Source organism: Rhinoraja longicauda, chromosome 5, assembly GCF_053455715.1.
Source record: "Rhinoraja longicauda isolate Sanriku21f chromosome 5, sRhiLon1.1, whole genome shotgun sequence".
NCBI lineage: Eukaryota > Metazoa > Chordata > Chondrichthyes > Rajiformes > Arhynchobatidae > Rhinoraja > Rhinoraja longicauda.
The window spans coordinates 83,693,062-83,707,716 of NC_135957.1; the positions used below are offsets into that span (position 1 = coordinate 83,693,062).

The following is a 14,655-nucleotide window of genomic DNA, read 5'->3' on the forward strand; positions in this document are numbered from 1 at the left end:
AACGTCGCCCATTCCTTCTCTCCTGAGATGCTGCATGACCTGCTGAGTTACTCCAGTATTTTGTGAATAAATACCTTTGATTTGTACCAGCATCTGCAGTTATTTTCTTACATTACCTTACCAATGCAAGGTCATCGGTCTATGTAATCTCTTCAAATGTCGAATCCAGTTTATATTGTTCAACCTGTATTTTACTCTATTTGCCAATATAGTCTCAGCCACAATGCATTCCTGGATGTGAATGCGGCCCAGTCCATCGCACAGACCAGACTCCTCACGATTCACTCCATCGACACTTCCCACCCCAGCCATTCCTTCCCCCCCCCCCCCCTCCCATCGGACAGAAGATGCAATCGCTTGAAACTGCGCACCACCAGACCCAGGTACAGTTCCTTTCCCTCGGTTATCAGACTTCTGAACAGTCCTTCCATACCGTCTCAATTTTCCAACCTAACTCATTGAGGACATTGAACATTTTATCTGCAACAATTACGCTGCTACGCTGAGAAATTATTTTCTGCATTCCGGTATTTTTCTTGATTGTATTCGGCTTGATTGCATTCATGTGTGGTATTATAACATTTGATTGGAAAGCACCACAAAGGTCTTTCACTGTACCTCACTACACGTAATAAGTTCATAAGTTATAGGAGCAGAATTAGGCCATTAGGCCCACCAAGTTTACTCCACCATTCAATCATGGCTGATCTATCTTTCCCTCTCAACCCCGTTCTCCTGCCTTCCCCCCATAACCCCTGACACCCTAACAAATCAAGAATTTGTCAATCTCCGCCTTACAAATATACATATACACATACAAATATACGAACTCTACACTGCAAGGGCCAGGAAGCGAGCGGGCAAGATCATCTCTGATCCCTCTCACCCTGGCCACAAACTCCTTGAAGCACTTCCTTCTGGAAGGCGACTCCAGACTGTCAAAGAAGCCACAGACAGACATAAAAACAGTTTTTTTTTCCACGAGTGGTAGCTCTACTCAATAACCAAAGTCTGTAGTCTCTTTTTTGCTCTGGTTTATTTTCACCCACATGTTGAGACTGTAATGTTGTCTCCTTATTGTTTTGATGTGTTTATGCTATAAACTTAACTGTTAACTGTGTGTTTGCGTTGTCATTTGTGAGCGGAGCACCAAGGCACATTCCTTGTATATGCACATACTTGGCCAATAAACTTATTCATTAATTTATACTTTGACGGCCTCCACAGCCTTCTGTGGCAAAATGCTCCCCAGATTCACACCCATTGACAAAAATCCTACTACTAACCTACCTACTACTAACCCGTGAACATTGACTTCTCCCACTTTAGATAGTTCCTCTGTCCCTCTCTTCCCCTCCCTCTTCCCAGATCTCCCTCTATCTTCCTGTCTCCACCCATATCCTTCCTATGTCCCGCCCCCCTGACATCAGTCTGAAGAAGGGTCTCGACCCGAAACGTCACCCATTCCTTCTCTCCTGAGATGCTGCCTGATCTGCTGAGTTACTCCAGCATTGTGTGAATACCTCAATTTGTACCAGCATCTGCAGTTACTGTCTTATACTACTAACGGTACGTCCTTTTACCCTGAGGCTATGCCTTCTGGTCCGAGACTCTCCACATTCACTCTATCCAGGCCTTAGCTATTCGGTAAATTTCAATGAGGTCCCCCCTCATCCTTCTGAATGTAATCACAAAACCTAAACCACCTATACTTCTCCAGACATTTTCATGATGAGCATTTGATGAGTCAGAGTCATACAGCATGGAAACAGGCCCTTCAGCCCAACTTGCCCATGCCGACCAATATGGCCCATCTATTAATGACTTGTTGAATGCCTTCACAGATCAATCTTTTTGGTCACATCTTCAAAAATACTCAATCAGATTTGTGAGACTTGATCTCCCATACACAAAGCCATGCTGATTTTCCCTAATCACCCCAGAGCTATCCAAATGCATGCATATCTTATCCCCCAGAATACTCTCTGGCAACTTTCCAATCACAGATGTTAGACTCTCTGGCCTATCGTTCTTTTAGAAGGATGAGAGGAGATCTTATCGAAACGTATAAGATTATTAAGGGGTTGGACACGTTAGAGGCAGGAAACATGTTCCCAATGTTGGGGGAGTCCAGAACAAGGGGCCACAGTTTAAGAATAAGGGGTAGGCCATTTAGAACTGAGATGAGGAAAAACGTTTTCAGTCAGAGAGTTGTGAATCTGTGGAATTCTCTGCTGCATTCAAGAGAGAGCTGGATAGAGCTCTTAAGGATAGCGGAGTCAGGGGGTATGGGGAGAAGGCAGGAATGGGGTACTGATTGAGAATGATCAGCCATGATCACATTGAATGGCGGTGCTGGCTCGAAGGGCCGAATGGCCTCCTCCTGCACCTATTGTCTATTGTTCTCAGGCTTTGCTTTGCAGCCCTTCTTAAATAGAGGCACAACATTGACCTCCATCTTCCAGCACCTCACCCGTATTTAATGATGACTCATAAATCTCAGCCAGTATTTAATGATGACTCATAAATCTCAGCCAGGGCTCCTGCAATTTCCTCTCTAGCTTCCCAGTGTCCTGAGATATATCTGATTCGGCCCGGGAGATTTGTCTATCTTCATATGCTTCAGGACCATCAGCACCTCCAAGACCCGTAATACTGACTACTCCCAAGATACTTCCATTAACTGCACCAAATACTCATTAAGGACCTTGCCCATTTCCTGCAGCTCCACATAAAGATGACCGCTTTGATTCCTGGGGTTCCCTTTTTCACTCTGGTTACTCTTTTTCCCTTCGTGTACGTATAAAATCTCCAGGTGCTCACATTTCCTCACACATTCCAAAGACGTACAGGTTTGTAGGTTAATTGGCTTCAGATTGTTAATTGTCCCTAGTATGTAGTAACAGGGTGATCGCTGGTTGGCGTGGGCTCGGTGGGCCGAAGGGCCTGTTTCCGAACTGTCTCTCTAAACTGAACTAAACTAATGTCATAGACTGCTCCTTTAATCAGAGAAACAGAAACAGAAACCGAAAATAGGTGCAGGAGGAGGCCATTTGGCCCTTCGAGCCAGCACCGCCATTCATTGTGATCATGGCTAATCATCCACAATCAGTAACCTGTGCTCACCTTCTCCCCATATCCCTTGACACTAGCCCCTGGAGCTCTATCTAACTCTCTTTTACATTCAGAGCTGCCCTGGTGAAAGCTTGAGAACAAATATATATTTTATATTTGCTTTTGTGCATGTTTTTAAAATTACTTCAATGTTAGCCTCCAACGCACCCTGTAATCTTCAGCATTAACCCGACACCACCCATTGCCAGCTTGGGAATCACTGTCCGGTTAAGTGACACAATTAGCAATGAGGGCATATATTGCCACCCACAGACCAATGATCAGAGGTGTACACACATGGCAGAAGTATGAACACTGCTCTTGGGGACACTAATCATTAGCCTTCCGAAGTCAAGATGGCACCCAAGCCAGGCAGCTCTCTGCGTGCTGGTCCCAGAATTGTTTAGTGTTTTTAGTTTAGTTTAGAGATACAGCGTGGAAACAGGCCCTTCGGTCCACCGAGTCCGTGCCGACCAGCGATCCCCGCATACTAATGCTATCCTACACATACACACACACTAGGGACAATTTACAATCATACCGAGGCAATTAGCCTATAAAAACCTGTACGTCTTTGGAGCGAGGGAGGAAACCGGAGCACCCGGAGAAAACTCATGAAGGTCACGGGGAGAACGTACAAACTCCATACAGACAGCACCCGTAGTCAGAATCAAACCCGGGTCTCTGCCGCTTTAAGGGTCCAGACCCAAAACCTCACCTATCGATTTCCCCCCCAGCGACGCTGACTGACTCGCCAAGTTACTTCAGCATTTTGTGTCTTTTAAAAAATAAACTACCATCTGCAGTTGCTTATAATCAGCATCTTGCTTTTTAACTTCCCAGCTTATTCACCTTTGCTAATCCAATAAAAACTTCGAAATGCATAAGGCCTTTACGTTTTGAATTATTTTCCTGGATATGTGAGGGAACATAAAAATATATATCACTCAAAACCATCCATAAAGGTCAACCATCTTGAATCTGAATCAAGATGGTCAACCATCTTGAATCTGAATCTGAATCAAGATGGTCAACCATCTTGACACCGTTCACGTGTCTTTGTCCTAGATTTAATCCAGCCACATTTTTTACCTGGCTGTAGATATTAAAGGATGCTTTGTCCCGACCAATTTCCTGACATGAAGGGCGATGTTGCTCAACTCGTCACTGAGCAGGCAGCGCAGGCTCATAAAGGAGGTTGGGTATCCGACGATCTTCTCGGCCTCCGACACCACCTTAGTCCAAGAGGAAGGGGACGTCGTCGAGTACAGACTGCGGCCGTGACTAAAAGCACCGGCCAGAGCAGGTCCATACTTCAATCTCCTCAGCACCAGTGACATGCTGGAGGTGTGGAGCGTAGACATCTATCAGCCGGTTAACTTCACACGTTGAAAACGGAGCACTCCTGGATCCAAGTTAAAAGCCGGGGAAAAATACAGGATGAAGAACGTCATCAATGGATCCTGCCAAGCAAAAAAAAAAAAGATATTTAATCAACTTTTTTTGCTATATCTCTTTTTAGAGTCATACAGCGTGGAAACAGGCCCTTTGGCACAACTTGTCCACACCAACTGACATGTCCCATGCACACTAGTCCCACCTGCCCGCGTTTGGCCCATATCCCTCTAAACCTGTCCTATCAATGTACTACCCCCACTAGAACTTTTTATTTCAAACTGCCGGCGTGACATCGGCCGCCTCAAATTTTCCACCCCCCTGACTAACTCTAACCTCTCCCCTCCTGAACGTGCAGCCCTCAACTCACTCCGTAACAACCCGGACTTAATAATTAAACCCGCTGACAAGGGAGGGGCTGTGGTAGTCTGGCGTGCTGACCTCTACCGCACCGAGGCCAGACGACAACTATCAGACACCTCTTCCTACCTATCCCTGGACCATGACCCCACCGATGAACACCAGACCTTCATCAGCAGCACCATCACCGACCTCACCAACTCCGGCGAACTACCCCTCAGTGCCTCCAATCTCATAGTTCCCCAGCCCCGCACGGCCCGATTCTACCTCCTACCCAAAATCCACAAACACAATTGTCCCGGCAGACCCATTGTCTCTGCCTGCTCATGCCCCACCGAACTTATCTCTACCTACCTCGACTCCATCCTATCCCCCCTGGTCAAATCCCTCCCCACCTACGTCCAAGACACCTCACACGCTCTCCATCTCCTGGATAACTTCCGGTTCCCAGGCCCCCACTCCCTCATTTTCACCATGGATGTCCAGTCACTCTACACTTCCATCCCCCACAAGGATGGTCTCGAAGCCCTCCGTTTCTTCCTCGACCGTAGAACCAGCCAATCCCCATCGACCAACACTCTCCTCCGCCTAGCAGAGCTGGTTCTTACCCTCAACAACTTCTCCTTTGACTCCTCCCACTTCCTCCAAACCAGAGGCTTAGCTATGGGCACTCGCATGGGCCCTAGCTACGCCTGCCTCTTTGTCGGGTACGTCGAACAATCCCTGCTCCAGACGTACACTGGCCCCATCCCCGAACTCTACCTCCGCTACATCGACGACTGCATTGGTGCTACCTCTTGCACCCATGCAGAACTCACTGACTTTATACACTTCACCTCCAATTTCCATCCTGCCCTTAAATACACCTGGACTATCTCTGACATCTCCCTCCCGTTTCTGGACCTCACCATTTCCATCACAGGAGAAAAATTAGTGACGGACATTTATTACAAGCCCACCGACTCGCACAGCTATCTGGACTACACTTCTTCCCACCCGGTCCCCTGCAAAAAGTCTATCCCCTACTCCCAATTCCTCCGTCTACGCCGCATCTGTGCCCGGGATGAGGTGTTTCAGACTAGGGCTTCCGAGATGTCCTCGTTTTTCAGAAAACGGGGCTTCCCCTCCTCCATTATAGATGAGGCCCTCACTAGGGTCTCTTCTACATCCCGCAGCTCCGCTCTTGCTCCCCATCCCCCCACTCGCAACAAGGACAGGATCCCCCTCGTTCTCACCTTCCACCCCACCAGCCAGCGGATCCAACATATCATCCACCAACATTTCCGTCACCTACAACAGGACCCCACCACTGGCCATATCTTCCCATCCCCTCCCCTCTCTGCATTCCGCAGAGACCGTTCCCTCCGCAACTCCCTGGTCCACTCGTCCCTTCCTACCCAAACCACCCTAACCCCGGGCACTTTCCCTTGCAACCGCACGAGATGCAACACCTGTCCCTTTACCTCCCCCCTCAACTCCATCAAAGGACCCAAACATTCTTTCCAGGTGAGACAGAGGTTCACCTGCACCTCCTCCAACCTCATCTATTGCATCCGCTGCTCTAGATGTCAACTCATCTATATCGGCGAAACCAAGCGCAGGCTCGGCGATCGCTTCGCTGAACACCTGCGCTCGGTCCGCATTAACGCCACTGATCTCCCGGTGGCCCAGCACTTCAACTCCCCCTCCCATTCCCAGTCTGACCTCTCTGTCATGGGCCTCCTCCAGTGCCATAGTGAGGCCCGCCGGAAATTGGAGGAGCAGCACCTCATATTTCGCCTGGGCAGTTTGCGGCCCGGTGGTATGAACGTTGACTTCTCCAACTTCAGATAGCTCCTCTGTCCCTCCCTTCCCCTCCTCCTTCCCAGATCTCCCTCTATCTTCCTGTCTCCACCTATATCCTTCCTTTGTCCCACCCCCGACATCAGTCTGAAGAAGGGTCTCGACCCGAAACGTCACCCATTCCTTCTCTCCCGAGATGCTGCCTGACCTGCTGAGTTACTCCAGCATTTTGTGAATAAATCGATTTGTACCAGCATCTGCAGTTATTTTCTTATACTATCAATGTACCTGTCTGAATGTTTCTTAAACAATAGTACCTGCCTTAAACTACCTCCTCCAGCAGCTCGTTCCATACACCCAACACCCATTATTTCAAAACATTACTCCTCAGGTTCCTATTAAATCTTCCCCCCCTCACTTTAAACCTATGTCCTCTGATTCTCCATTCCCCTACTCTGGGCAAGACCCGAAACGTCGCCCGTTCCTTCTCTCCTGAGATGCTGCCTGACCTGCTGACTTACTCCAGCATTTTGTGAATAAATACCTTCGATTTGTACCACCTTCTGCAGTTATTTTCTTACACGTGTGTGTCTACCCGATCTATTCCTCTCATTATTTTGTACACCTCTCCAAGATCGCCCCTCATCCTCCTGCGCTCCGAGGAATAGAGTCCTAGCCTGTTCATCATCTCCCTGTAGCTCAGGCCCTCGAGTCCTGGCAACATCCTCGTAAATCGTCCCTGCACCCTTTCCAGCTGGACCACATATTTCCTATAACATGGCACCCCTGTTTCCGCGCGGTATCTCTAAATTAAACTAAAACTGAACGCAATACTCCAAATATTGTGTTTAAAACTTTGTTTTAATTTAATCATTAATCTGCGAATCAATAACGTAAGAGACTGCTTGGTACAATTGGTCAGGTTTAGGTTCATTGATTACACCCAGTGCATGCACTTTTGGTTGCCCTGTTAAAGGCAAGATGTGGTGGCTTTGGAAAAGGTGCAGAGGAGATTTAGCAGAATGGTGCCTGGATTAGGGGGTATTAGCTACAGGGAGAGGTTGGACACACTTGATTAGTGCGGGTGTCAGCAGTTATGGGGAGAAGGCAGGAGAATGGGGTTGAGAGGGAAAGATAGATCAGCCATGATTGAATGATGGAGTAGACTTGATGGGCTGAATGGCCTAATTCTTAGAACATAAGAAGTTATGAACTTGAATTGTCTACTCTGGGGCGGAGGTTGTCATGAGAGTTGAAAGAAGTATGTAGAATTCTGATAGGTGTAGATAGCGTATATAATCAGAACCTCTTTCTCAAGATTTAAATATCAAATACCACAGGGCATAGCATTGTTTACTTTAGAGATACAGTGTGGAATCAGGCCCTTTGGCCCACCAAGTACACGCTGACCAGCGATCAACCATACCCTAGTTTTATGTTATCCCAATTTCACATTCTACACATAGGGGCAATTTACAGAAGCCAATTAACCTGCAAACGGGAGGAAACTGGAGCACCTGGAGAAAACCCACATGGTCAGAGGGAGAACATACAAACTCAGTAGACAGCACCAGTAGTCAGAATCTTTTTCCCAGGATGAAAAATAAAAACACGCGAGGGCACAGCTTTAAGGTGAGAGGAGCAAAGTATAATGGAGATGGGCGCGGGCAAATTTCTTTTTAACCCAGGGCATAGTGAGTGCCTGAAACGCAATGCCACGGTTGGTGGTGAAGAGGACTTGAATCTCCATTCAAGACCGCAAGAAATTGCAGAGAATTGTGGACCCATCGCACAAACGAACCTCCCTTCCATTGACTCCATCCTTCACGCTGCCTCGGCAAGGCCAGCAGCATAATCAAGGACGAATCTCACCCCGACCACTCCCTCTTCTCCCCTCTCCCATCGGGCAAGAGGTACAGAAGTGTAAAAATGCACACCTCCAAATTCAGAGGCAGTTTCTTCCCAGCTGTTATCAGGTAACTGAACCATCCGACCAACAACTAGAGAGCAGACCTGACCTACTATCTACCTCATTGAAGACCCTCGGACTATCTTTGATTGGACTTTACTGGACTATTTCTTCCACTAAATATTCTTCCCTTTATCCTGTATCTCTACATTGTGCACGGCACGATTGTAATCGGATATTGTCTTTCTGCTGACTGGTTAGCATGCCACAAAAAGCTTTTTACTGTACCTCAGTACACATGACACTAAACTAAATTAAACTGGTGAAGTTGGGAAAGTAGTAATGTCAAATATACGGCGAATGGCTGAAAGACTAGAATCCACAGCTCTGTCCTGCCCTACCATCTCAGGAAATGTGAAAGACTAGTGGAGAAAGCTTTAAGGTGACAGGGGCGAAGTTTGAAGGTGATGTGCAGGGCAACTGTTTTTTTTTTACACACAGAGGATGGTGAGTGCCTGAAATGTGCTGCCAGGGTCGTTGTTGAGGCAGATGCAATAGTGGCATTTAAGAGGCTTTTGGATAGGTACATGGATATGAAGGGAATGAAGGGAATGAAGGGATACGGATTATGTGCAGGCAGATAAGAGTTGGGCTTGGCATCATGTTCAGCACAAGCACGGTGGGCCAAAGGGCTTGTTCTTGTGCTGTGCTGTTTCCTATGTATTCTCTAAAATGAACCTTTAATACATAATCGTCTTACTAAGATGGTAGCTATGCACCAGACCAGAGCTTTTTGTTAAAAAAATAGATGCAAAGTTACTGGAGTAACTCAGCGGATCATGCAGCATCTCTGGAGAACATGGATATATGAATGTTTCGGGTTGGGACCCTTCTTCGTAGACATAGTCATGCACCAATTTAGACTTTATACAGGAGGGCTACTGAAGACTTGACGTACAGAAATCCTTTTTGCCTAATATGTGCCAAATTTTAGTTTAGTTAAAGCACGGAAACAGGCCCTTTCGGCCCACCGGGTCCGCGCCGACCAGCGATCCCTGCACATTAACACAATCCTATACCCACTAGGGACAATTTTTACATTTACCAAGCCAATTAACCTACAAACCTGTACGTCTTTGGAGTGTGGGAGAAAACCCACGCAGGTCACGGGGAGAACGTACTAACTCCATACAGATAGCACCCGTAGTCGGGATCAAACCCGGGTCTCCGGCGCTGCATTCTCTGTAAGGCAGCAACTCTATTGCTGCGCCACCGTGCCGCACGGAATTCTCCAATGAACGTTTAAAGAAAACTTCAAGAAAGGAAAGTTAGTTGCAGAAATGTTACATCTTCAGGATGACATGGGATACGGGTAATGGGTTGTTCATTCAAAAAACACCATTCATGGAAAAAAAAAGTTTGACCTTTATGTGACCTTTTCACAGTATTCAAAGACGAGATTCACAACACGAGATCTCATGGGCGATTAGCGTTGGAAACGGAAGAGACAGTCTCTTATGAACAATCATATAATATTCTATCACTATAACATCTATTGAAACTTTAAGGACACCCACTGGATGTGGAACAGTGTAATTCTGCACCATTGTAACTCCACAGGGGGGAAAGAGAATAAATAAATGTCTATATTAATCAATCCTCATCGAAATTGCTCATTTATGACTTACAGTAAAATGAGTTTATGAACAGTTCTCATGAACAAAATCCTTATGTAACCCAGAGACTGTCTGCACGAAACATCTTACTTTAGAGAAGTTCTCTTGAACTTCAACCTGAAAGATTAACCTTCTCTCTTTCCACGAGTGTTTAATTGGCATGTACCCACAACAGAACAATTATTTTTTTTCTTATTGCAGCCTAACAGGCCCATATCCACAAATAATATAATCAAAATTTAATAGTTCAATAAATTATTGAACAAGTATTGTCTTTTCCATTGAAAACATCCTTTATTCATTTTTATTTTAAGCTGTAGAGATGTCAGCGGTTATGGGGAGAAGACAGGAGAATGGGGTTGAGAGGGAAAGATAGATCGGCCACGATTGAATGGCATAGAAGTCTTATAAGAAGATAACTGCAGATGCTGGTACAAATCGAAGGTATTTATTCACAAAATGCTGGCGTAACTCAGCAGGTCAGGCAGCATCTCGGGAGAGAAGGAATGGGTGACGTTTCGGGTGGAGACCCTTCTTCAGACTTCTTCAGAAGTCTTGATGGGCCGAATGGTCTAATTCTGCTCCTATCACTTATGAACATGAACTATCAACACAGAACTTTCTGTGACCACAAAAGGCAAGTCAGTCTCCCAACTCTCCCCAAAGCCAGAGAGCACAACATAACGTGCTGGAGGAACTCAGCGGGTCAGGCAGCATCTATTGTACTTGAGTTGAACTGATTGCATCTACGTATGGCATATCTGATCTGTTTGGATAGCTTTCAAAGCACAGCTTTTCTCTGCATAACATAACAACACTTTATTGTCATTCGGCACAACACCGAACGAAATTTCAGCAGTCACAAAACACAGCAAAAAGAAAAAAACACAGGACACCCGACCCCAACACAAACATCCATCAGTGACTCCAAACACCCCCTCACTGTGATGGAGGCAACAAAACTTCCCCTCTCTTCCCCCCCGCGCCCACGGACAGGCAGCTCGACCCCTACCGAGGCAACCGACACGCACAGCCCCCGCAAGAGGATGGAAGGCCCCGCGGCCGAGCCGCCCCGGGCACCGAAACGTCCCGGTACATGTGACAATAATAATAAACCTAAACCTCTACCATCCCACCCCCACCCCTCGGCAATGACCACGACGTACTCTTTGCAGACACCTTCCCTCATCACCTCTCTGGATCCCCTCACTCCATACTCACCTGTCCACAGACCCCCCCCCCTCTTCTTCTCTACCCGGACCACCTTTCCCCAGACTTCCCCCGTCCCCCGTCCCCTACACCCCCTTGTTCCCCCCTCCCCCCAGATCTCCACCCCCTCTATCCAGACTCGCCTGAACCTCTCCCCTCCCCTCGTCTCCCCTACCCCCCTCCTCCTCCTCTTCTCCCCTCCCCCTCCCCTCCCCTCTCCTCCCCTCTCCTCCACTCCTCCTCTCCTCTCCCTTGCTTTCCTCTTTCCTCTCTTCTCCTCACCTCTCCTCTCATCTCCCTTGCTCTCCTCTCTCCTCTTTCCGCCCCTCCTGTCCCCGTCCCCCGCTGCCGTCAGCGCCGGGAGCCGGGACTCACCATCTCCTGAGCGCCGCCATTGCATCGAATCCAGAACACGGCGGGTCGCCAAGCGGGGCCGTAAAGTGTGAAGCCTGGACCGTAACCGTGGAGACGGGCGCGGGCCGTGACTACGGTGACGCGGCCTGGGCCGTAACCACGGGGACGGGCGCGGGCCGTAACCGTGGAGACGGGCGCAGGCCGTAACTACGGTGACGGGGCCTGGGCCGTAATGACGGGGGACGAGCGCGGGCCGTAACCACGGAGACGGAGACTGTAACCACGGAGACCGGCGCGGGCCGTAACCGTGGAGACGGGCGCGGGCCGTAACCACGGATACGGGCCTGGGCCGTCGCAGCCCGCAGGCCCGGAGTTGATGGGCCGAACGGCGGCTGCTTCCCTTCACCTCCTTCATTGTGCAACACAGACACATCTGCATCACTGAGCGCACAGCCACCACTGGACCATCCTGGGCTCCACCTGTCCTTGATCGTTGTTACTTTTTTTGCATATCTTTAATTCATCTGTTCTATATTTCTCCATACCACCGTCTATAGACAATAGGTGCAGGAGGAGGCCGTTCGGCCCTTCGAGCCTGTACGCACCGCCATTCAATGTGATCATGGCTGATCATTCTCAATCAGTACCCCGTTCCTGCCTTCTCCCCATACCCCCTGACTCCACTATCCTTAAGAGCTCTATCTAGCTCGCTCTTGAATGCATTCAGAGAATTGGCCTCCACTGCCTTCTGAGGCAGAGAATTCCACAGATTCACAACTCTCTGACTGAAAACGTTTTGTGAATAAATCGATTTGTACCAGCATCTGCAGTTATTTTCTTAGACTAGTGGGCAACTGAGAAGGGGGGGGGGGGGGGGGGGGGATAGAGAGGGGATGCAGGGACTACCTGAAGTGAGAGAAGTCAATGTTCATCCAGAAGCATCCTGAAGTTCCCAAATGGTGTTGGGAATGCAGGCAATGGGTCTGAGCTGCCTGATCACCAAGCTTCCTCAGCTCGAGTTAAGCGCAACCAAATTTCCAAAATCTAAATGAGGAGAGTAAAGTTGGGCGTTTTACATTCAGAAAGAAAGTAAACGTTAGAGCAAGGAAATCATACGCAGCTGAATGTTCACAGTACAAGAATCAGGACGATTTAAATTCAACTAACAAAGGGCTTTCAAAGCAAACATCTAAAGCCTCACTATACCTTTCATCACTACATCCAGGTTACTTTGACCACACAATAAAGGCTGACCAGCACTACTGAAGGGTCCTATCTCAAAACCTCAACCCAGACTTACCATCATTATTCATCTTTACAGCAGTTGAATGCTTCAAACGTAAACTTTGATCTATTCAAACCAGTTTAATTACGTTTAAAAACTGAAACCGAGTATCTTTAAAAATAATCTAAACATATATATTCTGGGTAACATGACATTTTGTTCTGTGGCAATACATACTGTATAGAGTCATAGAGTCACACAGCACGGAAACAGGCCCTTCGGCCCATCAGGTCCGCGCCGACCCCTGATCCCCGCACACTAATGCAACACACACTGGGGACAATTTATAATTTTAACGATGCCAATTAACCTACAAACCTTGTATACCTTTGGCGTGTGGGGGGAAACCAAAACACCTAGTGATGCCCCGCAGGGTCACAGGGAGAACGTACCAACGTACAGGCAGCACTCATAGTCAGGATCGAAACCGGGTCTCTGGTGCTGCGAGGCAGCAACTCTACCACTGTACCACGGTGCTGCACATCTATAAGATCATCTTTCAGTCTCCTGCCCTCCTAGGAATAAAGTTCTAGCCTGCACTACCTCTCCCTGTAGCTCAGTCCTGGCAACATCCTTGTAAATCTCCTCTGTACTTTCTAGCTTGATGGCATCCTTCTTATAGCAGGGGAAGTGTGGAGTACATTAATCAGCGTGCACTACTGATTTGATTCACAATGTCATTTTGCGGCAAATGTAGACAAATGTTTCAAATCTCTGCCTGCATTGTCCCTCATTTCAAAAGCTCCTCTATCGCGGTTTCTATCAATATCTATTTACGTTCCATCCTTTTGCTAATAAACAGTCTGGATAGAGTGGATGTGGAGAAGGTGTTTCCACCAATGCAAGAGTCTAGAGTCTAGGTCATAGCCTCAGAATAAAAGGATGTACTTTTAGGAAGGCGATGAGGAGGATTTTCTTTAGTCAGAGGCGAAACCAAACGCAGGCTCGGCGATCGTTTCGCTCAACATCTTCGCTCAGTCCGTCTTAACCAACCTGATCTCCCGGTGGCTGAGCACTTCAACTCCCCCTCCCACTCCCAGTCTGACCTTTCTGTCATGGGCCTCCTCCAGTGCCATAGTGAGGCCCACCGGAAATTGGAGGAACAGCACCTCATATTTCTCCTGGGCAGCTTGCAGCCCAGCGGTATGAACATTGACTTCTCCAATTTTAGATAGTTCCTCTGTCCCTCTCTTCCCCTCCCCCTTCCCAGATCTCCCTCTATCTTCCTGTCTCCACCTATATCCTTCCTTTGTCCCGCCCCCCTGACATCAGTCTGAAGAAGGGTCTCGACCCGAAACGTCGCCCATTCCTTCTCTCCTGCGATGCTGCCTGACCTGCTGAGTTACTCCAGCATTTTGTGAATAAATACCAATGAGATGGACAGTCGTTTAGGACCACTCTGGTGGCCTTGATGAGGCACCGTGAAGGATGGAGGTAATGGAAGAGAGGTTGGTTTGCGTGATGGTCTAGGTTGTGTCCACAATTCTCTGCAATTTCTTGTGGCCTTGTATGGAGACCAAGTCCTGTTCACCACCAACCCTGACATCGCGTTTCAGGCACTCACTATAAAT

At 47.9% G+C, this 14,655-nt stretch overlaps 1 protein-coding gene across 3 annotated transcripts in view; it reads right to left on the bottom strand.

Moving 5' to 3' along the window:
* The window catches only part of pdss2 (prenyl (decaprenyl) diphosphate synthase, subunit 2), a 169,768-nt gene extending 157,846 nt beyond the window's left edge, over positions 1-11,922 (bottom strand). For 2 of the 3 annotated variants that reach the window (XR_013547322.1, XM_078400251.1), the window contains exons 1-2: positions 11,821-11,922; positions 4,207-4,577 (exon numbers count right to left, since the gene is read on the bottom strand). Coding sequence is in view for 2 of the 3 variants with exons in the window: in XM_078400251.1 (XP_078256377.1) it covers positions 4,207-4,478 (272 nt within the window). In the remaining variant the exon portion in view is untranslated. Of the gene's footprint in view, positions 1-4,206; positions 4,578-11,727; positions 11,784-11,820 lie in introns of those variants that run through there. The other variant, XM_078400252.1, reaches the window with a different exon arrangement.
* Between the last annotated feature and the right edge of the window lie 2,733 nt (positions 11,923-14,655).